Source organism: Epinephelus fuscoguttatus, linkage group LG23, assembly GCF_011397635.1.
Source record: "Epinephelus fuscoguttatus linkage group LG23, E.fuscoguttatus.final_Chr_v1".
Classification (NCBI taxonomy): domain Eukaryota; kingdom Metazoa; phylum Chordata; class Actinopteri; order Perciformes; family Serranidae; genus Epinephelus; species Epinephelus fuscoguttatus.
In genome coordinates this window covers 1-25,446 of record NC_064774.1, presented here as the reverse complement: position 1 = coordinate 25,446, position 25,446 = coordinate 1, and the positions used below count along the sequence as shown (strand labels likewise).

General features: G+C 42.0%; 1 protein-coding gene across 8 annotated transcripts in view; it reads right to left on the bottom strand.

Moving 5' to 3' along the window:
• LOC125884159 (oocyte zinc finger protein XlCOF22-like) overlaps nucleotides 1-22,567 on the bottom strand; it is a 78,596-nt gene extending 56,029 nt beyond the window's left edge. For 2 of the 8 annotated variants that reach the window (XM_049568979.1, XM_049568980.1), the window contains exon 1: nucleotides 22,199-22,567. In XM_049568979.1, the coding sequence (XP_049424936.1) occupies nucleotides 22,199-22,391 (193 nt within the window). In that variant the 5' untranslated portion in view covers nucleotides 22,392-22,567. Of the gene's footprint in view, nucleotides 1-891; nucleotides 1,210-9,144; nucleotides 11,252-13,276; nucleotides 13,826-18,203; nucleotides 18,236-19,336; nucleotides 19,483-22,198 lie in introns of those variants that run through there. The other 6 variants (XM_049568981.1, XM_049568974.1, XM_049568973.1 and 3 more) reach the window with 6 other exon arrangements.
• Nucleotides 22,568-25,446: the final 2,879 nt, after the last annotated feature.

The following is a 25,446-nucleotide window of genomic DNA, read 5'->3' as shown; positions in this document are numbered from 1 at the left end:
GGCTGAGATTCCTCAGGAATGCTGTCTGAAGCCGGTGTCTGGCTATGCATCACGTTTGCAGCAGGTCATAACAGCAAAAGGGTGCTCTACTAAGTACTGAAGATGCTCGTCATGAAGGGGTTGAAAAATTTTGAGACTGCAGTAGTCATTAAAAGTAGCATTTTGTATTGAATTTGGATCAAAACTCTTGTAATAATAGTTTCATTGAACTACTTAAACAGTTCTTGTGTAATTTGTTTATTGCAAACAGCTGAGAAATTGTATATTTTGCCAATAAGCCTAATATGCAATGGGGGTTGCTGTGCTCGAAGAATCACTAAAGTACTGCAGAAGATGTTAAGGCAGAATTAATACTGAATCACTGTCCATGTTTCTGGGGAAATGTGTCCAGATAAAGACAAGTGTTTGTCTGTGAATGCTGCGAGTTATAGTGAAGCTGATTTGTGTACTTGTGTTTGAAATTGTTCCTACTAAGCCATGTTTAATGTGTGTTTAATGTGTTTTGAATCAACTAAACTGTACAGAATTTCACAGAGCCCCAACGGAAAATAGTTAACGGCACCAGAGAAGCTAACGACACCAGAGAAGCTAACGGCACCAGAGAAGCTAACGACACCAGAGAAGCTAACGACAACAGAGAAGCTAACGACTCCAGAGAAGCTAACAACACCAGAGAAGCTAACGACACCAGAGAAGCTAACGACACCAGAGAAGCTAACGACACCAGAGAAGCTAAAGACTCCAGAGAAGCTAACAACACCAGAGAAGCTAACGACATAAGCTAACACACCAGAAGAAGCTAACGACACCAGAAGCGACAGACTGAATATTTATTGAACAAAGCTGCAGTTATATTATTAATAATGAACTTGTAATGTTTAATGAACAAACCTGCTCTGTGTAACCGAAGCTGAGGGTTGAAAACAGCGTCCAGTAGTTTCCGTTGTCGCTCGTTCTCCTCTTTTGATCGACAAAGTTCCTCCTCGTACTCTGCTATCGTTCTTTCAAACAGCCCAAATATCTCTCCATCAGCCGCAGTTAGTCGCTGCTTCAACAACGATCTCAGCATTTGGACTTTAGACATGTTCACACTTGAACAGTAGTGAGCGTTTAAATACGAACTCTTCCAAGTGTGTTGTTTTAAGCTGAATGTCGAGAGGCGTTTGAGGTCGTGATGTTGCGTGCTCTGCCGATGCTACCAAGCGTGTATCGAGTAATCCAGGAAGTGCTTCCGCGATGCGCGGGTTTTTTCTTCTTCTTCTACTGTTTATTGGCGGTTGGCAAACAACGAATTGGTGCATTACGGCCACCAATGGGAATGGAGTGTGGCTCAATATGACTATTACGCCCTCTTAAAAAAAAAAAAGAAAAAAAAGAAATTATATCCTCTCCACCGAATTACTCATTCTTAGAAGATGAAAACTGAATCCATACCAATTTCCTGTTCTGTTGCAAAATATCCATGACATCAAATGGTACCTTATTGTTTCTAAGATTGTTAATAGAATTCTGTCGATCTGTTTCATACCCCCGACAATGTAATATAACATGTTCTATTGTTTCTAGTTGGCCACAGTAATCACACTCCCCTGTATTATGTTTACCTATTTTGAATAATGTATAGTTAAGCGAAGTATGGCCAAACCTGAGTCCTGATATTACTGATTCCTCTCTTCTGTTCTTTCCTGCATATCTCATCTCTCCAACTTTCCTTTGCATCCTATAAAACCATCTCCCATTTCCACCTGTAATGCTGCTGTTGGAGTTGTTTTAAATGCACCTGTACAAAACCTCAATGTCTCTCCAATTCTTGCTTATACAGTTTTAGTTTTACTGTACTACTAATTTGTTTCCTGGTTAAAAAAAAAGCACCCTGCAGTTTTCTTCCAATGAATTCCACATTTCTTCCCCTCTTCCAGATTGCTCTGTCATCTGCAAAAAGTGAAACCCCCATCTCATTCTCTAATCCCATAAACACATCATTTATCATTATGGAGAACAGTAAGGGGCTTACTATGCTTCCTTGAGGTGTTCCATTTTCAATAACCATTTTTCCTGAGTATTTCTTTCCTATTCATACTTTCTTTCTTTCTTTCAAATAAAACGTAAAAAGTCCTTTATCCATCTATATATCCAACCTTTAATACCTAATTTCCAAAGTTATATTAATAATCCCTCTCCCCACATCACATCATACGCCTTCTCTACATCAAAAAACACAGCCACTACACTTTGGTTGGTTTATCTGTGCCTTTCTAAGCTCATGTTCTAAACATACAGCTGGATCCATAGTATTTCTCCCTTTTCTAAAACCACTCTGATATTTCAACAAAAATCCTTTAGTTTCTATATAATATGTTAACCTGTCATTTATCATTTTGCCCATTATTTTACAGATGCTGGATGTTAAAGCAATTGGTCGATAGTTTCCTTGATTTGTGCGATCTTTCCCTGGTTTGCGAATTGGAACTACAACAGCCTCCTTCCAACTTTGTGGTAATTTTCCAACCTCCAAAACTTAATTATATAGTTCCAGTAAAATATCCTTAGACGATTCATGAAGATGTTTTAACATTATGTAACAAATCTGATCCTTGCCTGGCACTGACATCTTGGTTTTGTTGAGAGCACGGTGTAGTTCTGTCTTTGTAAATGACTTAGTGAGTCATTGGTGTCTTCCTCACACTGTCACAGCTCTTCATTCTCTGCTGTCGTAGTATCCCTTCATCGCTAATATTTTCTGAACTGTGAATCTTAACAAACATCTTTGCCAACATCTCAGCTTTCTCTTTATCTTTCACTGCTGTTGTTTCTCTTTTAATCCCATTCATTCTTATCATTCTCCAAATTTTCCCAATTTCTGTCTCCCTTCCCACTGAGTTATAAAATGTCCTCCAAAATTTTCTTCTTTGCATTTTTTATGACTCTCCTTACATTTGCTTGCAGTCGCTTATATTCAATGAGATTGTGAAAACTGTTTTTTCTTTTCAACATTTTAAAAGCTTCATTTCGAGACTCAATTGCTTCATCACACTCCTTTGTCCACCATGGGACAATCTTCTTCGTGTGCTAACCTCCCTTCTTCTAAATGGACTTCTCTGCAGCCTCTAAAATAGCTTCACAAACAGAAAGATTTGAATTATCAACATCATTAATATCAATTTTCTGCATTTCTTGATCACAAATATACCAACACATATCAGCACTACTAAAAGCACATTTCTGGGATCCCTCATTATCATATTCTTCGACTCTCAATCCTACTACAGTGATAATAGGATAGTGGTCACTGCCAACAGTCCCATGAACAAACACCTGCCAATGAATCTGACACAAGTGTAAGATCTATAGCTGAATCTGAGCCCGTTCTGATATTAATTCTTGTACCACTCCCATCATGTAAGCAGACTAAATTTTTGCTCTCCATTAATTCCTCAATCACCATACCATTATCATCATTACAGCTACCCCATACTGTGCTCAATTTCCACATCCCTCCTCCTGACTTCACAGCCACCAAATGTAACCCTGTGTTGCCCACCACAATTACAGCATTTATTTTGTACATCAGCTATGCATTCCTCAACTCTGTGTTCACCTCCGCATTTGGGACACCTCTGTTTTCCTTTACAAACCGTTGCTATACACCCGTACCTCTGGCATTTATAACAGCGAAGTGGGGGAGGGATAGTAAACTCCAGAAGCACAGACATACTATCCACCCTTTCACTATTTATTGTTTTTTGCAGTCTCTTTGCTCTGTTCACATCGTCCCCAGAAATACGCCGTTTGATTCTTTCCAAATCTTCATCTACAGGAATCCCTGTTATTTCTCCTCTTGTGACTTTATTCTCACCCAGAATCCTTCTTTCACTTATCATTTTCTTGCAAATACTTTCCATTGACAAAGCTTTATTCTTCTGTTCCTCCGTTTTACAAATTATCAACAAGTTCCCATCCCTCAAAGTCTTAGCCATCTCCACCTCTCTTAGCTTCTTTTTCAATTCCTTAGACAGCACTATCGGACTTGGATTGACATGCTCATCTTCCTTTCTGAATTTAAGGATTATTTTAAATCCCTCCCTTTTTTTGAACAACTCTCCGGTCTTCCTCTGAACTGTTTTCTTCCAAGCTTCTTTTACTGTTTTGACTTAGGCCTACTTCCTCACGCCTGCTTCTTCCTCGCCCTCTCCCACTAGAAACTGGGGTCCAGTCATCAAAATGTATACTGTCATCATCATCATCATCATCATCATCTAATCCAATGACTTGATCCGCCATCCTGATCCACTCACAAACCAGTTTATGCCAACCGCCAAGTCCAAAGTCCAGAAAATCGTCGTCAAATATCGTTGTTTGTAATCCACACTCTCTTACCACATCACCACTGTTTTTTTCCTTCTTTTCTTCTTCTTTCAATATTTTTGGCGGATTGCAAAACCATCTTAAAAGGTGCATACCGCCACCTACTGTATCGGAGTATGTAGAACAGGATCTGGTTTTACATTATATCATATCATATGAGAATAAATAACTAAATAAATAAACAAATAGTAACAATAAACAAACAAGACAGTCAGCAGCTATATTCTATGAAACAAACCAGTACTAACTAAGAAATCTATTACTCCCCTCTGCATTCCCCACACCTTATCTCCCTTGGTTCCCTGTATCCCTTCCAAATTCCAGTCTCGTCCTGCCTCTCTCACCCTTTGTTGTAACGTAATCCTTTCTTCATTATATTTAGTACAGTGCATAATTACATGTTCCACATTTTCTAATTTATTACAAATTGCACAACCCCGCAAATTTACTTTTCCCAATAAAAATAAAGCTACATTCAAACCAGTGTGATCTAATCTTAATCTCGACAAGACTACTTCCTGTCTTCTACTTCTTCCCTTAATGCTCTGTGCTCTAACTGTGTTTTGTATTCCATAATAAGTTCTGCCCTTACTGTTCTCATCCCACTTCTTCTGCCAAAATTAATCGATTTTCTTCTTGATTAGTGCTTTACGCTCACCCTTTACAAATTAAATCTTGGTTGTATGTGTCATGTTTAATGCTGATCTTTGATCTTCCATCCAAACCCTTTTCCCTTAAAACTATTATATTCCCAACATTCATTTAGGACACTTTTAGTAGTGTTTTCATCCCCACATCCTCTTAACCGAATCCAGTATCTGTGGGCACCGGGGCACAGCATTCACAGGTACACTACCAATCTCCAGAGCTAAAGCCTTGTGGCAGCCATTTCTCCTCTCTCATCCTCTAACGTTACCTGTTGCGCCTCTCTCTCTCCTCCTCCTCCTCTGTTCAGGCGACCGTCCGGTTCTGCTGCCCCCCCCCCCCCCCCCCCCTTGAAGATCCGCATATTTATTTGAACCCAACAGCGACAAAAAAGCCTTTCTCTATATGGCTATTTAGCATAGCCTCGGTCGGGTCGGACACACAGCGGAAGTCAGAAAACCAGAATACGGCACCCGGAGGCGGAAGTAAGTCTGCGTGCCAGCAGCGGCCTGCAGCCATTAAACCTCAGACGAAGAAGGACCCGTGTTTACGAGTAGGATTTAAGAAACAGGTTAAATGACATGTAGTAGGGAGTAGTGACACATTGCACACTCTTGTACAGTGGTGGTGGTGGTATGCACTTGGAAGTTGTTTGCGATCTGCCAATAAATTGAGAGAAGAGCTGTGTTTACAGAGAGTGTTCTTCGAGTAAGTGGTACGCAACGGGCATTGCTGAACACATAACAGTTTTACCAGATGTATCTAAAAAGGACTTGGTTGTACTTTCAATGTCATGGTGGATAAAGAAGAAGCACCATCTCAAAGAAAAAGAACAGAAGAACAGAAGAAGGCTAAACGGGACAGTGATAGGGCTCGAGCTCAAACGAGTGTAAATCTCGGTCGGGCATTCACCAAGTGGAGAGAGCTGAGAGATTTGAAAGGTTTTAAAACTGATCCCGAGTTGGCCCTTTTGCTAATCGACAGGTATGTGATATTTGTTTTTATTTAGAGAATATACCGCAACTTGTCAGACGTTGTTTCACTTCAATATAGGACAACATGGAAGTTACAAGCAAGCTAAATGTAACATTAGCTGATGTGAACCGCTTTTGTCTCGTAAAGTTACAACAAACGCCACAAAATTATCTGTGACTGTGACCATGAACACAAATATACAGCAGGCAGTTGTCCTCAGTTTATAAGAAATTCAGAGCTACACCAGAACATTTATGATTTTCGTCTCGCTCTCCAAAACAAATGCATGCGGTAATTGCCGGTTGCAGTCAAGATTTTACGAATTTAGCCAAATGCTGGCTGCAGTCGGAATTTTACGACACCAGGCTGTGGGTGTCATACCGCTTCGACCAAAGGGGGCACTATAATCAACGAAAACGTAAAGTTCCTCACAGCTGCTTTAACTCTATTGGACTTTCTCCTGATTCAACCTTCACAGCATCAGTTGGAGTTGTCCTCATTGCCCCAATACAAAGCCTCAAGGCTTTGCTTTGCGTTCTTTCAATTTTGTTTAAGTGTGACTTAACTGCAGCTCCACAAACAAAACATCCATAATCTATTGCTGATCTCATCAAAGCCTTATATAAGTCTATTAATGCCTGCTTATCTGCTCCCCAGTTATATCTTGATTAGCTCTCATTAAGTTAATGACTTTTTTGCATTTTGTTTCTAGTTTTTCTATATGAAGTTTCACTTATATTTTTCATCAAGCCAAATCCCCAAGTACTTAAATTCCTTTACTTTTTCCATTGGTTGTCCATATAAAGTAAGACTTTGTTCAACTATCGTTCTCTTCCTGGTGAAGTTCATTCAAATAAACAAGGGCACAAAAGTGCCCCAGGTCATTTCTTTTTTCATCTTTTCCCCTACCCCCATTGAACAACTAGATGATTTCAGAGGCGGGCCTTCTGTGGTCGTCACGACAACAAGTTTACAGCAGGGAAACAATGGAGGAGAAACTGGTGGTAGCTGTTGTTCAATACTCAGAGCTGTACGGCTCGATGATAGACAGCAGGTTGTCAAACTGCCCCTGAGTCATCCTAAAATAATTCTGTAAACGTCCATGATGGAGGAGAAGCTCCTGGACCAACTGGTGCTACTCCCCATGATCCAGCCTCTTTTTTAGGGTCTCATGTACCCACACAGATCTCTGTTTATCTGCTGACAGCCTCTCACCCTCAACCAGAGCTACAGACAGTACCCTCTGCCTCAACATTTTTAACAACTAGCCTAAATAAAGGGTAGATTGATTACACTGGAAGGTTAGTGTGAGGGGATGATGGCGTGGTTGCCTGGCAACAATAAAAAGGCACATTTGTGGCGTTCAAATTTTTAAAAAGGCAATAAGAAATGAATTTACAACAAAAAAAAGCCACATCATGACAGATAAATATAGATTACAGTATTAAAGCTAACTGCAAAACAGATATAAACAAAAATAAAATAACAAAGTACAAGTGGTTATTCCGGATTTAACCCTTTGAAACCTGGAGAGACATCAGTTTCCTTGTGCAGCATCCAGACGCCTTTCATAAGCATATAAATCTTTGAAACCTGAGTGTATTGGTTTGGTTTCTTTCAAAAACGTCGTTAAAAGGCAATGAGCCCCTCGGCAAGATATTTCAAGAAAATAGCAAAACGTAACAAGAACTGAAAACATGACAAAGAAAAGAAAGAGGAGGGAAAATTTCGACAATTATCATAAAACTAGGAAATGAGCAACAGTGATCATTACCTTTGTTGCGTGTTCTCGAAAGGAATCAGGCCAATTTGCTCGGGTTTTAAAGGGTTATGGTCAACAGATATTCATACAGACATAGGGCCTTTCCAATTTTACAGCATTTCACACATTTTTTAATACAGAATGATCTCATTTAGAAATGCAGGAAAAAAATGGAGCTAGTTTTCTAAAAAAATAAATAAATAAATAAAAATTGTAAATATAATATTTATTGCCAAAATAATTAAATTATTTATCTCAAACCCTGCTTTCTTGTCCTCCAGTAGGATACCAACCTTTATATTTCCATGATTTACAGTCACAATATTTTGATGACTATACGTCAACAAATATTGAAAAAAGTCAATTACAAGAGAAGAAAAGATGTTTCAATGTCTGAGATACAGAAAGTGCAAATATTCAAATCCATATTAAACCTTTCATGTCGTTATGTGTGTAAATTTAAGGTTAAAGGGAAATTTCCGTTTATATCAACCCGCCTTCTATCGTCCTAAATTTTGTTCAAGTGACTAGTGACATAGAAATAATAGTTAGCATGTTAGCTGTTAGCCTAGATACAGCCAAGGCGTCAGACCTGTTAAAACGTAAGTGAACGGGCAACCTTCAAGTGCAAAGTTAGTCCACTAAACAAGCTTTTTTCCACAAGGACCGCCTCATATCGTTAGGATAAATATCAGAGAACATATAGAAAACGACATGTAAACGTGTTGTCTTACCTTACCGGCGTGGTGTCATGTTTGTTTACAATTTAGCTCTGCTTTCCAAAACGCGGCCGAAATATCACGAGAACAAGCAGCGATCTCATAGCGTGCCTGAACAAGCAGCAACAGCTGGAAGGCAGAACCGGACGGTCGCCTGAACAGAGGAGGAGGAGGAGGAGAGAGAGAGGCGCAACAGGTAACATTAGAGGATGAGAGAGGAGAAATGGCTGCCACAAGGCTTTAGCTCTGGAGATTGGTAGTGTACCTGTGAATGCTGTGCCCCAGTGCCCACAGAAGAGGAATGCCTCTGTTGCAAGAAATGGGACCGGTTGCAGTTTTATTTTCAAGGTCTGGATGTGACCGAGGACGAGACACCTCCACCTGGAGTAGTATCCGGCTGGGCTTTATCTAGTGCTATATTTCAGCCGCGCTTTGGAAAGCAGAGCTAAATGGTAAACAAACATGGCAGCACACCGGTAAGGTAAGACAACACGTTTACATGTCGTTTTCCAAATGTTCTCTGACATTAATCCTAACGATATGAGGCGGTCATTGTAGAAAACAGCTTGTTTAGTGGACTAACTTTGCACTTGAAAGGATGCCCATTCAACTACGGTTTAACAGGTCTGACGCCACGGCTGTATCTAGGCCAACGGCTAACATGCTAACTATTATCTGTATGTCACTAGTCACTTGAACCAAATTTAGGATGATAGGAGACGGGTGGAAATGAACGGAAATTTCCCTTTAACTCCTTAAGCTTTAGACGGAATTGGAAAAGAGAGGTATCTGGTTCCTTTTTAACTGTCACATTACTGCTGTATGATGGATCGATAGTTATACACTCACTGGCCACTTTATTAGGTAGACATGGTGAAGACGAGCTGCTGAAGTTCAAACAGAGCATCAGAATGATGAAGAAAGGTGATTGAAGTGACTTTGAATGTGGCATGGTTGTTGGTGCCAGACAGACTGGTCTGAGTATTTACTGGGATTTTCAGCATAATGATCTCTAGGGTTTACAGAGGATGGTCCCAAAAAGACTCAGAAGACTCTCCAGTCTTGTCATCAGTGTCAGGTTGTAAATGTGCATCTGGATCAGAGTTCCTGGCTGGTTCTGGTCCTCCACAGTTCTCTCCATCAGCTTCTGTTTCCATCTGTTCAGCTGAGCTGCTGGCTGGAGGCTCTGCCTCTTTGTTTTCCTCAGTTTGACTCCGATCAGGCTGTGAGGACTGACAACCAACACATGGATGGTTTCTGAGTTGATGAGGCCAAGTGAATCTCTGGTCACAAACATGGCAGCGGAGAGGTTTCTCTCCTGTATGAGTTCGCATGTGTAACTTCAGAGTACTTGAATGAGAACATCTTTTCCCACACTCAGAGCAGGTAAATGGTTTTTCTCCTGTATGAGTTCTACTGTGTGTCTTTAGCGCTCCACGAGTATAAAAGCTCTTCCCACACTCAGAGCAGCTGAATGGGTTTTCTCCTGTGTGAGATCTCATGTGTATCTTTACAGCTCCACTTTGAGAAAATCTCTTCCCACACTCAGAGCAGCTAAATGGTTTTTCTCCTGAGTGAGTTCTTCTGTGTGTCTTTACAGCTCCGCGAGTACAAAATCTCTTCCCACACTCAGAGCAGCTGAATGGTTTATCTCCTGTATGAGATCTCATGTGTATTGTCACATCTCCACTTAAACGAAATCTCTTCCCACACTCAGAGCAGCTATATGGTTTTTCTCCTGTGTGAGTTGTCATGTGTGTCTTCAGAACTCCACTTCTACAAAATCTCTTCCCACATTCAGAGCAGCTAAATGGTTTTTTTCCTGTGTGAGTGCTCATGTGTGCGTTTCGGGTACTTAAGTGAGAAAATCTTTTCCCACACTCGGAGCAGCTGAATAGTTTATCTCCTGTATGATTGCTCATATGTGCTGTCAGCAGTGCTTTTTGACTAAATCCTTTCCCACACTCAGAGCAGCTAAATGGTTTTTCTCCTGTGTGAGTGCTCATGTGTGCTATCTGAGATCTTGAGTGAGAAAATCTTTTCCCACACTCAGAGCAGCTGAATGGTTTTTCCCCTGTATGATTGATCATATGTGATGTCAGCAGTACTTTTTGACTAAATCCTTTCCCACACTCAGAGCAGCTAAATGGTTTTTCTCCTGTATGTATCGTCATGTGTCTCTTAACATCTGTCATGTGGCCAAATCTTTTCCCACACTCAGAGCAGCTAAATGGTTTTTCTCCTGTATGTGTCCTCATGTGTCTCTTAACATCTGCCTTTCGGCAAAATCTTTTCCCACACTCAGAGCAGCTAAATGGTCTCTCATCTACACTACATGTAAAGTCACTTACAGAGACTTCATCATTTTTCAGAGAGTTTAAGCCTGACTGAGGTTCTCTGGTCTCTGTCCAATCATCACTGTCATCAGTCTCAGGTTGTAAATGTGTATCTGGATCTGAGTTCCTGGCTGGTTCTGGTCCTCCACAGTCCTCTCCATCAGCTCCAGTTTCCATCTGTTCAGTGTGTCTTTGATGAAGCTGTGAGGACTGAGGTTTCTCTTCATCATCTTCACTCTTCACAGGGACAGGCGTGGATGTGAACTCCTGTTCCTCTTTAATGTGCGGAGGCTCTGGGTCCTCCTGTTCCTCTTTAATGTGTGGAGGCTCTGGGTCCTCCTGTTCCTCTTTAATGTGTGGAGGCTCTGGGTCCTCCTGGTCCACACTGGAGCTCCACTCCTGCTGCTCAGGGGGAACCTCTTCTTTAACCACCGACAGCTGCTGGACGTCTGCAGGAAACAGGAAACACACAGATGTTACAGAGAAATGTTGTCCTTCATTCATATCACAGCTCAAAAACTCCTTACTGAACTTCTACAGATCTCTGAGCATCAAACAGCTTCACAGTGTTCACTCAGCTGTGTCAGAGTGAGTGAGGTTGAGCTAAGCTTTCATTTTCGCAGCAATCATTAACATCCATTCAGACTCTTGTCATGTTTGGAGGCTCCAGTGCAGCTCTGCATTTGTTCAGGCTTATGTGAATTATGTGAGAATGGCTGTCCATGGGATGCCAGAGTTTGCTGTGAGTCAAGTTTGACAGCTTGCCCATTGAGATCTGTTTCCTCTAACACTGTCCCGGCCCAAACAGCAAACAAAGCATGCATTAACAGGAAGCTACCCCCCCAGGTGCTGTGCTCAAACCACTGAAGTACTGCAGAAAGTGTTAAAGTGGAATTAAGGCTTCTGCGTTGAATCACTGTCCATGTTTGTGAGCTGAAACCATTTCCCTCAGTGGAAACAAAGCTTTTACTTACTTAATTATTTCTTATCTGTGAAATTAAACTGAAGGCAATGAAGTCCCCACAAAAACATTTTAACACGAGGACCGCCAGGATTACAGCCCTCCTCCAAGCGCAGCAACGGTCTGCCAGACCGTCATATGTAACTTCATTGTTTATGCTGCCCATGTGCTCAGAAGCACACAAAAAATGCATTTTTGAGTAATTTCCAAGAAGTTATGATAACACAAAAAAACATTACAAACTATAGAATAGGACTGACATACAATGCTTTTTTATCTCTTCTTTTTTTCTTCTTGCTGCTGCACCGTGTCTCCAGTTGAAGGTGCTGATTTGCTAAATACACTCTACAATAATAAATTAGATTAACTTTTGGTCTATAATATTGTTGGCTATATTCCGCATTTTAATTAAAAAAAAAATTAAGAATAACACACACACACACACACACACACACACACACACAAATGAACATTGGAAGCGGTTCAGCTGCAGTCCCGCCGGCTGGCGCAGTCACTGTTGAGATTATTATTAAATATTATTAACAAAATATTTTTTTATTGGCCGTATGAATGATTTTGTTTTCAAATTTATATTTGGAGACGAAAATGTATGCTTTGGTGTACTTTTACAGAGTTTTCCAATATGCATAGGCTACCTGTAGCAGTAAGAGGTATAACTGCTCAGAAGTCTAGTGTGTTTCATTTTTGTCACTTATAGGCTTCAGAAAACATACAAGACACATTTTTAGGAACCAGAGAAGCTAACGGCACCAGAGAAGCTAACGACACCAGAGAAGCTAACGGCACCAGAGAAGCTAACGACACCAGAGAAGCTAACGGCACCAGAGAAGCTAACGACACCAGAGAAGCTAACGGCACCACAGAAGCTAACGACACCACAGAAGCTAACGACACCAGAGAAGCTAACGGCACCAGAGAAGCTAACGACACCAGAGAAGCTAACGACACCACAGAAGCTAACGGCACCAGAGAAGCTAACGACACCAGAGAAGCTAACGACACCAGAGAAGCTAACGACACCAGAGAAGCTAACGACACCAGAGAAGCTAACGGCACCACAGAAGCTAACAATACCAGAGAAGCTAACGACAACAACGACACCACAGAAGCTAACGACACCAGAGAAGCTAACGACACCACAGAAGCTAACGACACCACAGAAGCTAACGACACCACAGAAGCTAACGACACCACAGAAGCTAACGACACCACAGAAGCTAACGACACCACAGAAGCTAACGACACCAGAGAAGCTAACGACACCACAGAAGCTAACGACACCAGAGAAGCTAACGACACCACAGAAGCTAACGACACCACAGAAGCTAACGACACCAGAGAAGCTAACGACACCTGAGAAGCTAACGGCACCACAGAAGCTAACGGCACCAGAGAAGCTAACGTGGCTTTAAACGTCGACAGACTGAATATTTATTTAACAAAGCTGCAGTTATATTATTAATAATGAACTTGTAATGTTTAATGAACAAACCTGCTCTGTGTAACCGAAGCTGAGGGTTGAAAACAGCGTCCAGTAGTTTCCGTTGTCGCTCGTTCTCCTCTTTTGATCGACAAAGTTCCTCCTCGTACTCTGCTATCGTTCTTTCAAACAGCCCAAATATCTCTCCATCAGCCGCAGTTAGTCGCTGCTTCACCAACGATCTCAGCATTTGGACTTTAGACATGTTCACACTTTAACAATGGTGAACATATAAACACGAAGTGTTCAAGTGTCCTGTTTGAAGCTGAATGCCTTGGCGTCGGGTCGGGTTGGAATGAGCCAGGTATGCGCAGCCTTCATCCCGACTTGCTCTGACGTATGACAAATGTGGACGGCGATAAAATCGCGAGAGCTGGGCGGCCGCAGATTTCAAAGCGAGGCGCTGCAGCTGCTCTCCACCTCCTGGCTCTCACCTGATCTAACAGCTGATTGGTTTAGATGTCTGATCTCGTCTCATCTCCAACGAGCCTCTTCTTTCAAATAAATTCGAAGGATGCATGTGTGGATCCTCCGCAGGTATAAAATCCCCACAATGCTTTGTACAAGACACGATTTGCTGGTAGTGAAGGCGGGGCCTCGTCAATGAAACCTGCGGCAGCGGAGCTCAGCAGGATTTAGATTAAGATGTCATTTATTTGGATTAATGTCTGCACGAGTTTTTATCTTTCAAGCTCGTGAAAAAAAAATTGACAGAAACCTCATAATTTACACTTTATAATGTGTCCACTGCCGAATAATGAGGTTTTTTTTTTTGAAATACCGTGATTTAGATAAAACATAAAAGTTTCAAATGAATCATTGACAGCAGAGGTGGAGCACCGCAGCGATGAGCTTCTGAGCTTCAAAATCAAAGCACAGAAGTGTTACTGGAATTACAAGTTTACTCTGAAAAACACACACAAGATGATAAATGATTTAAACACACGTTTTAAAGAATTTTCTTTGATGACTCCCAAATCAACCTGGACTTATCCTTACGTGGATCAGCCTCATGTCCTTTTCTAAACACACCACAGTAAACCATAAATGGTCAACACAAGGTAAGGTAAGGTAAGGTAAACTTTATTATCACCGAGGGACAAGTCTTTGTGCAGCCAGCAGTGAATAACAGTAAAGAGATATCAAGCACACACACACAATACACAACAAGTAAAAAACATGTCACATGATGCTGTTGAGGAGTCCAGTGGTGGCTGGGTCTGTGTTCCAGCCCTCACCTTAACATCACACATTTAGGCCCTGATCACACAGAAAGCGTTTCAGCAGCTGGAGGTGGCTTTTTGTAATAGCGTTCAATGAGAGTGAAGGTTTTTGCTCGCTGCTTTTGTGTTGCGACATGCCTCACATTTCTGTGTTCTACGCATCTGGCGTTTTTGTCGGAATGCTCTGAACTACTTGAGTTGAAAAAACTTAAACTCAGAGCGGAGAAGTGCCCCAGGTCATTTATTTTTTCATCTTTTTCTCCGCCCATTGCCCAACTGGATGATTTCAGAGGCGGGCCTTCTGTGGTCGTCACGACAACAAATTTACAGCTGGTAAACAATGGAGGAGAAACTGGTGGTCGCTGTTGTTCGATGCCCAGAGCTATACTGCTCGATGATAGATAGCAGGTTGTCAAACTGCTCAGAGTCATCCTCCAATATGCCTGGAAAACGTCCTGATGGCTACTTCCAACAGGATAACGCACCACGTCACAAAGCTCAGATCATCTCAAACTGGTTTCTTGAACATGACAATGAGTTCACTGTACTCCAATGGCCTCCACAGTCACCAGATCTCAGTCCAACAGAGCACCTTTCTATCTTTCTAATACCTTTTTAATCTGTGACACCAAGAATTAAAAAGGGGGTCCAACCCGGTAGTAGCATGGTGTACCTAATAAAGTGGCTGGTGAGTGTAATCCTGAGACATGTACTGTATTATGATGCAGTAAAACATGCCATAGATATGACTGCGTCTTCATGTCAAAATAAGGAGTTAAAACAGATAAATACAAAATACATATATGGACATCAGATTTACTGCTCTATTTACAGGAAGTAAACATGTTACCTGTGTCCCTTATGAGTTAAGAAATCCCACTAAACTGTTAAAGAGCATGTTGGTCCTATTACATATCTAAAGAAAAAAAAACATGATGGCCAGAAGTAGAAATAGCTAACGACACCAGAGAAGCTAACGGCACCAGACAATCATAAATGCTATATCATAGGCAACTGGACTTGCTTGCGTTTCTTTCAGACGTTTCACCTCTCATCCAAGAAGCTTCTTCAGTTCTAAAAGACTGGTACAAAGTTGCAGGCTTTAAACCCTGTGTGGGTGGGAACCCCTGCAGAGTCGTAGGGGTCATGCGAGCCCTTAGCTTCAGAGTTGTTAAGGTCACAATGTGAGTTGTCTCCTCTGACATCCTCCCGTGTGAATTTAATGTTGGGGTCCACTACGTTAATGTGTTCGGTAAAGGTTTCCACTTCCTCAGTTTTGATTTTGACCCAGGTGTCGTCCACATACCTGAACCAGTGGCTAGGAGCAGTTCCTGTAAAGGTGGTCAGCACTCTCTTCTCCACATCTTCCATGTAAAGATTGGACACTATAGGAGACAACGGTGAGCCCATAGCACAGCCGTGATTTTGTTGGTAGAAACCCTCGCTGTACTTGCAGTAGGTGGTGGTCAAACAAAGGTCCAGCAGGTCAAACATGTGGTCTGGGGTGAAGTTAGTCCTGTCTTGAAGGGAGCGGTCTTGAAGCAGACGTATCTGGATCTGAGTTCCTGGCTGGTTCTGGTCCTCCACAGTCCTCTCCTTCAGCCTCTGTTTCCATCTGTTCAGCTGAGCTGTGGGGCTGACAACCAACACACTGATGGTTTCTGAGTTGGCGAGGCCAAGTGAATCTCTGGTCACAAACATGGCAGCTGAGAGATTTCTCTCCTGTGTGGTTTCTCATGTGATCAACTGAGGTGCCTTTGAGCAGGAATCTCTTCCCACACTCAGAGCAGCTGAATGGTTTTTCTCCTGTGTGAGTTCTCATGTGTTTCTTCAGAATACTTGATTGAATTTTTTTTCCCCCACATTCAGAGCAGCTGAATGGTTTTTCTCCTGTGTTATGACCCTGGATCATTTATTTGTCATTCTGCTGTTCTGTTGTTCCTCCCTGCCTGAGGGTGGTGCTGCCACCCTTAGTGTGTTTCTCTCTCTCCAGGTGCTGGCTGCTGATTGGTGGTTGGAGATTGGTGGAGCTGGTATAAAATGGCCGCTGCTTGAGCTGTTCTTCCTCTTCTCTTGGCCCTACTCCAAACTGCATCATGCTTTGTTGTATTGTGTTAAAAATGAGTTAATTGTGATATTAGTCCAGCAGTCCAGGTAGCCGTAGGGGTGGGTAGCCCTTTTTGTTCATCCTTTCTCTCCTGTTTATTTATAGGGAGTCAGGTGAGTGACCTGTATTTTCATTTTCTTTACTTTTGGGTAGGTAAGTTAGTTTTGGAAAGTAGATTGTTTTGTTTGTTGTTTTGGGCCACGCCCACCCTGAAGTTTATTGCTAACTTTCTTGTTGAGTGTTAAATAAATTATCTTTTGTTGGACTGCAGCTGTGTGGCTGGGAGTGGGGAAAGAGGGGAGCATCCTTTCATGCTATGTACCGGTTCCCCTAGGCCGGTCGTAACACCTGTATGATATCTCATGTGTATCTTCAGATCTCCGCTATGACAAAATCTCTTCCCACAAGCCCAGCAGCTAAACAGTCTTTCTCCTGTATGACTACTCATATGTGTTGTCAGCAGTGCTTTTCGACCAAATCCTTTCCCACACACAGAGCAGCAAAATGGTTTTTCTCTTGTGTGAGTTCTCATGTGTGTCTTCAGAGTACTTGATTGACAAAATCTTTTCCCACACTCAGAGCAGCTAAATGGTTTTTCTCCTGTATGAGTTCTCATGTGTTTCGTCAGAACTCCACTTTCACAAAATCTTTTCCCACACTCAGAGCAGCTAAATGGTTTTTCTCCTGTATGAGTTCTCATGTGTTTCGTCAGAACTCCACTTTCACAAAATCTGTTCCCACACTGAGAGCAGCTAAATGGTCTTTCTCCTGTATGACTGCTCATATGTGACGTCAGCAGTGCTTTTCGACCAAATCCTTTCCCACATTCAGAGCAGCTAAATGGTTTTTCCTCCATATGAGTGCTCATGTGTCTCTTCAGATGACTTGATTGAGAAAATCCTTTCTTACACTCAGGGCAGCTAAATGGTTTTTCTCCTGTATGTGTCCTCATGTGTCTCTTAACACCTGTCATGCGGCCAAATCTTTTCCCACATACAGAGCAGCTAAACGGTCTCTTGTCAATAATACATGGCAAGTCACTGACAGGGACTTTATCATCATTGAGAAAGTTTAAGCCTGACTGAGGTTCTCTGGTCTCTGTCCAATCATCACTGTCATCAGTCTCAGGTTGTAAATGTGTATCTGGTTCTGGTCCTCCACAGTCCTCTCCATCAGCTCCAGTTTCCATCTGTTCAGTGTGTCTTTGATGAAGCTGTGAGGACTGAGGTTTCTCTTCATCATCTTCACTCTTCACAGGGACAGCAGTGAATGTGAACTCCTGTTCCTTTTTAATGTGCGGAGGCTCTGGGTCCTCCTGGTCCTCTTTAATGTGTGGAGGCTCTGGGTCCTCCTGTTCCTCTTTAATGTGTGGAGGCTCTGGGTCCTCCTGTTCCTCTTTAATGTGTGGAGGCTCTGGGTCCTCCTGTTCCTCTTTAATGTGTGGAGGCTCTGGGTCCTCCTGGTCCTCTTTCATGTGTGGAGGCTCTGGGTCCTCCTGGTCCTCTTTCATGTGTGGGGGCTCTGGGTCCTCCTGGTCCTCTTTAATGTGTGGAGGCTCTGGGTCCTCCTGGTCCACACTGGAGCTCCACTCCTGCTGCTCAGGGGGAACCTCTTCTTTAACCACCAACAGCTGCTGGACGTCTGCAGGAAACAGGAAACACACAGATGTTACAGAGAAATGTTGTCGTTCATTCACATCACAGCTCAAAAACTCCTTACTGAACTTCTACAGATCTCTGAGCATCAAACAGCTTCACAGTGTTCACTCAGCTGTGTCAGAGTGAGTGAGGTTGAGCTAAGCTTTCATTTTCGCAGCAATCATTAACATCCATTGAGACTCTTGTCATGTTTGGAGGCTCCAGTGCAGCTCTTCATTTGTTCACGCTTATGTGAATTATGTGAGAATGACTGTCCATGGGATGCCAGAGTTTGCAGTGAGTCAAGTTTGACAGCTTGCCCATCGAGATCTGTTTCCTCTAACACTGTCTCGGCCCAAACAGCAAACAAAGCATGCATTGACAGGAAGCTGCCCCCCCCCCCCCATTTTAAGTCCCATTTTAAGTCCTATGTGTGATTTTTATTCCCTATGCTAATTTATACAATGTAAAATGCCATAGGCTAAAAACATTAGCATGTTGTATTTGTGGGGAAAATGGAGGTCACTATGAGTCATTGTGTAGGAAAATGGTGCAGGAACTCAATTGTCATTAAAAAAAATAAAAAAAAATATACACAACTGTAACTTTGGGAGTCGCATTTGTTACTTCCAGATTTATAAAATCGCTAAACCGGAAGTGACGTAGCATGGGGGAGTCCTGAATTCCAAGTACAGCAGAGGTACAGTAAAACAATGAGACAATGGCTAGCTTTGACAGTGAGGAGGTTGCAAATGTTTGTGCTGGGACGTATGACGGGCCACAACCCTACAACTTTGAGCCAGCCAGATGGCAAAGGGAGCCAGAGAAGACTCAGGTTCGGAGAAATGACAGTCACAGGAGAGATACAGAGTTGTGGTGTGAGGACCGGCTTCATCCTTGCTGATCTGCTGGTATGATCTGCAAAGGGGGGCAGGTGTGGCTGAGCACTCTTCTCTCGTAGAGCCTGTGGCGACCTGGAGTATCCCACTCTCAGAGACTCCATGAGGGCTCATGCATGTGCTCGGAAAAGGAGACAAATTCAGTGACATGGTTGACTCATGAACCAGCTCACTTAATAATATTTAGGAACTGACAAACTGCTAACCGTATGATGGCTTCTCATTGACTGGACAGACGACGCAGTCACCTTTGCGGAACCTTGGGTAGGAAACGGCATCACAGGCCTCACCAACACTGGTCCGGGCAATCTCTCTGCTGCCATTGTTGTTGAAATGCAGGGCTACCAAGAGAAGCCTGTAGAAAAGGTACAATGAAAGAAATATTAAATAGTGTCATAGGCAACAATAACAATAATGACGAGAGAAAACAGCAGGGTCAACACTGACAAGGAAGAGCCACTGCACTGGAGTAAGAGCAGAGAGGAGGATGTAAAGACACACATATATAAAGAAAGATGAAAATATACAACATGATATTTAGTAGCCACAACAGATACACATGTAGAATCTAGCCTAAACCAATCAAAGTTGTACCCACCTGCATCATACTAAGATGTGCAATAAATTATCTTCCTGCGTGATGCAATTTAATGAAGTGTGGTATGTAGGCTATAGCTCATTGTAGATAAGAGTGTAGTTTCATTACCTGATGAACGATGCAAGGGTCTGATGTTACACTGAGTTATACAGTGCAGCACAGATGGTGAGGAGCCATTGGAAAGGCCTCTTGGTCCAAATCGTCAAGGACTGCAGGCAGTGCACCTCCACTTGCAGCATCTCCCAAAACCTTATGGCACACCAACATGACACCACATGAAATACATGACAAATGTATTAGCTAGCTGTGCTCACAAAGTCCAACCAAGTTGTAGGCCTACACTTCAGAGTGCTTATAATCGCAACAGACTGGTAAATGCGTTTGCCGGTCCTCTGATGACACAGCGCGTTTCCCTGATAGTGGTCACTGGTGAGTGAAATAAAGCCCCGTGCAACCCGCTAGTCTCTGCAGGAAACACGAGCTTGCCCTTCGTGCACATTCGTAGCACCACGTTATCGCCACTGACAGACGAAGGAGAGCTCGCTCGCACACGTTGTCTCATATAGCTAGCTACTATATTTTCGCAAGCTTCCCAGTCCAACGGGCGTCATGTCATTTGGGCTATGGGCTAAGGGAATGCCCGAGGGGATGAAATGTATAGGCTACAGGCGTTTACCAGTCTGTAACAGTGTTGGTAAACTATGGTTACCAATTACGCCTTACAACAGTTAGTAGCTAGCGTTAATGTTACATCATGCTGGCAATTTGGAAGTTGGCAATGGTTAGAAAATGACTCACTCTGTACAGATCCCGTTTTCGTCAAGATGAGCTGTGTCCTGGCCGAAGCGGGGTCGGCAGTGCTGCTGATGGTGGAGCCGACGATGCTGCTGTGTGCAGAGAGGGAACTGCACCCACTCTCAGTCTCACCCGGTTGTGGCGGCGAAATCGCATTTCACACTCCATCATGTCCCCGGGAATATAATCCTCCGGTGTAAAGTGCACTCCACAAATAACCATGTTCTTCGTTGCTGATGCCGCAGTAAAGTCCCGTCTCCTCACTTGGATAAAACGCACGAAAAGTGGCACTTTTCCTATTTGTGGGAAAAGTATGAACTCTGTGTCCAGATAGACGAGAGTTTGTGCAGCCTCCACAAACGCAGAATTTCACCATTATGTGAAAAGCCAAACAAAACTAGCTAATGAGAAACAAACAGAGAACCGGCTAGCTACCACACTAACGTTAGCTAAGAACCGCCAGCCGCCCGACCGAATTGCTAACGTTACTGAGTCTGACTGACCTAATGTCTCTGAATACTGACAGACTACTGACTAACCTATTGAATACTGACTGACACTGACTAAATAATAACTTACTGACTAGACAACTGACTACCGACTACCAAATGACTACCCTGATACACCGCCAACCTACTGCTGCGCTGTTTACTGTACACTGCAGAGTCAGGATGACTCCCCCATGCTGCGTCATCGCTGTAAATATGAAAAAAAAAACCTCAGTTTTTGGCACGAGCTTCAGAAACCTACAATTTCACCATATTTTTGCCCTTTTTATCTGTGAAGATGAATTTTTTAAATTACTTTTTGGGTATAGTTAGCCTAAACATAAGCTCAGATTTGTGTACTTGTGTTTGAAATTGTTCCTACTAAGCCATGTTTAATGTGTGTTTAATGTGTTTTGAATCAACTAAACTTTATAACACTTCACATAACCCCAACGGAAAATAGCTAACAACACCAAAGACTAACGACACCAGAGAAGCTAACGACACCACAGAAGCTAACGGCACCACAGAAGCTAACGGCACCAGAGAAGCTAACGGCACCAGAGAAGCTAACGACACCAGAGAAGCTAACGGCAAAAGAGAAGCTAACGGCACCACAGAAGCTAACGGCACCAGAGAAGCTAACGGCACCACAGAAGCTAATGACACCAGAGAAGCTAACGACACCACAGAAGCTAACGGCACCAGAGAAGCTAACGACACCAGAGAAGCTAACGACACCAGAGAAGCTAACGACACCACAGAAGCTAACGGCACCACAGAAGCTAACGGCACCAGAGAAGCTAACGGCACCACAGAAGCTAATGACACCAGAGAAGCTAACGACACCACAGAAGCTAACGGCACCAGAGAAGCTAACGACACCAGAGAAGCTAACGACACCAGAGAAGCTAACGACACCACAGAAGCTAACGACACCAGAGAAGCTAACGACACCACAGAAGCTAACGACACCAGAGAAGCTAACGGCACCAGAGAAGCTAACGACACCAGAGAAGCTAACGACACCACAGAAGCTAACGACACCACAGAAGCTAACGACACCAGAGAAGCTAACGACACCACAGAAGCTAACGTGGCTTTAAATCGTCGACAGACTGAATATTTATTGAACAAAGCTGCAGTTATATTATTAATAATGAACTTGTAATGTTTAATGAACAAACCTGCTCTGTGTAACCGAAGCTGAGGGTTGAAAACAGCGTCCAGTAGTTTCCGTTGTCGCTCGTTCTCCTCTTTTGATCGACAAAGTTCCTCCTCGTACTCTGCTATCGTTCTTTCAAACAGCCCAAATATCTCTTCAGCAGCCGCAGTTAGTCGCTGCTTCACCAACGATCTCAGCATTTGGACTTTAGACATGTTCACACTTTAAAAGTAGTGAGCTACCACCAGGAGAAACTGGTGGTGGATGTTGTTCGATACCCAGAGCTATGTGGCTCGGTGATAGACATCAGGTTGTGAAACTGTCCTGAGTCATCCTACAATTAGTGATGTTACAGCTGATACTGCAGTCCCGAGGCCTGTGTCGAGCAAAGGGGGCGTGTCCAAATGAAGCCCGTGTCGAAGCCCGTATCGTTTTTCAGGATATCACGTGACCAAAGACGAACGAGGCCCCGTTTCTCTGGAATCACGTGACTGCCTCGTTGTGTGATTCGAGTCGGGAAATACAGAAAGTGTTTTGCGTGAACTGAGGTGATTCTGAGGATCGTTAAGTGCAGAGGATTGAGTGACCCAGTCACACAAGCACTCTAACCTTTTGTGGACTATATATATATATATATATATATATATATATATATATATATATATATATATATATATATATGTATATATATAGTCTCCACTCCAATATATATATATATATATATATATATATATATATATATATATATATATAGTCCACAAATATATGTGTGTGTGTTTATGCACTTTACTGATATACCACGTTCAGGATAAATTCATTTCATCTGGCTTTACAATACCTCATAAAGGGATAAGAATGCGATTTGGAACGCAGGGCAGGCCTGGGCTGGATCCAACTTCCATAATTTCTGCTGCACCTTTAACAGATCACTGTTTGATTAAACTTAATTTTATATCCACAAACAAATGCTTTAAAAAAGGTTATTGGAAATTTAATTCAAACCTCCTGAAAAGTGAACGTTTCTGCCAAGAAATTACTACAATGATCAATAATATAACAACAGATTCAAACCTCTTAACCTATAGAAGCAAATGGGAATATTTAAAATACAAAGTACGCCAGATTTCTATTTCAAATAGCAAAATATTAAGCAGGGAAAGTAAGGAAAAAGAGATGGAAATCATTACAGAAATAAACAGTATATGTAATAAATCATCTCTAAATGAGAGCAGCAAACAAAAACTTATACTCTTACAATCGTCACTGGATAATATCTATCTTTCTAAAGCCAAAGGAGCATATATTAGATCAAGAGCGAAATGGATAGAAGAGGGAGAGAGGAGTTCTGCGTACTTTTGTAGACTGGAAAAAATGAAGACAAGAACGAAATGCAATAAGAACACTACTGATAGATAATCAAGAATGTACTGACCCAGACTTAAATTCTAAGGAAATCTTTAAATTTTACAATGAGCTGTACTCCTCTTCTTATTCACCCTCAGACGCTGATGCTTTCTTTGAGCATATTAAAAAGTGGATCCCCAGAATTGATGAGTATTTCAAAAGCATGTGCGAGGCTGAGATAAGTATGGATGAAGTGGAAAAAGCCATAAGATGCTTAACATTAGACAAGTCCCCAGGCTCAGATGGTCTAACAAGCAACTTCTATAGACATTTCTGGGTACATCTTAAAGATCTCTTTTTTTGTATGTTAAAAGAAATATCTGAATCTCATATTCTTCCAACTACTATGGTGTTGGAGGGGGGTTGCTCACTCTCATCCCTAAGCCTGGTAAAGATTCCAAATTAATTGACAACCTTAGACCTATAACCTTGCTCAATACTGATTACAAACTATTAACACATATTTATGCAAACAGACTGAAATGTGGTATTACACAAATTATCTCAGACACACAATCTGGTTTTATTAAAGGACGATCAATTGATAATAATATACGGCTTGTGCTTGACTTGCTGGAATACAACCATCTAATTGAAGATGAAGGTTTTATTTTGTTCTTAGATTTTTTAAAGCATTTGACACAGTCGAACATAAATTTATTTTTAGCACCTTAGAACTATTTGGTTTTGGAGAAAACTTCATTAACATGATTAAACTAATTTATAAGGATACTAACAGTACAGTCATACTACCACAAGGAACATGTCCAAGATTCTCAGTTAATAGAGGAATTAAGCAAGGCTGTCCCATTTCTCCCTTACTATTTATCACAGCAGCGGAAATGCTTTCTATTCTTATGAAAAAAAAAAAAAAAAAACAGATTTTGAAAATTTGATGGTGTTAGGCAAACAACTGGCAATTAGCCAACTGGCTGATGACACAACCATATTCATGAAAAATACTGAACAAATCCCCAAAGTCCTCAATACAATTAATTTATTTTCCAAGGCATCTGGACTAAAATTAAATCTTAAAAAATGTGAATTATTACCAATACATAGTTCCCCTCTAACAACAATTCATAATATCCCTGTTAAATCAACCGTTAAATACTTAGGCATACACATTACTAAGGACATTAACACTCTAGATAACCTCAACATTTGGAATACTTTATTCAGTCATTCATCTTCTAACCGCTTCATCCTCACGAGGGTCGCGGGGGGGCTGGAGCCTATCCCAGCTGACACTGGGTGAGAGGCAGGGCTGACACATAGAGACAGACAACCATTCACGCTCACATTCACACCTACGGAGTTACACCTAGAGTTACCAATTAACCTAGTCCCCAATCTGCATGTCTCTGGACAGCCGGAGTGCCCGGAGAGAACCCACGCTGACATGGGGAGAACATGCAAACTCCGCACAGAAGGGCTCCCACGCCCGGGATCGAACCGGCAACCCTCTTGCTGTGAGGCGAGAGTGCTAACCACCACACCACCGTGCCGCCCTTGGAATACTTTAGATAAATGTAAATCATATTTAAATATGTGGTCATGGAGACATCTCTATTATTGGTCGAATTTTCCTCACAAAAATGGAATGCCTCTCAAGATTCATTTACCCAGCCTATTCGATATCACTCTCTAAAAGTGCAATAAAGACTATAAACCAAGCAAACTTCAATTATATATGGAATAGGAGAACACACTACATCAGAAAAGGAATTATGGTTAAAGGATACGAGAAGGGAGGTCTTAAAGCCATCGATATAGATTGTATTAATGGTACCATTAAAATTAATTGGCTAAGATCCTTGTTAAGAGATGAAAATAGCCAATGGTTCCACATTCCAAACCATATTT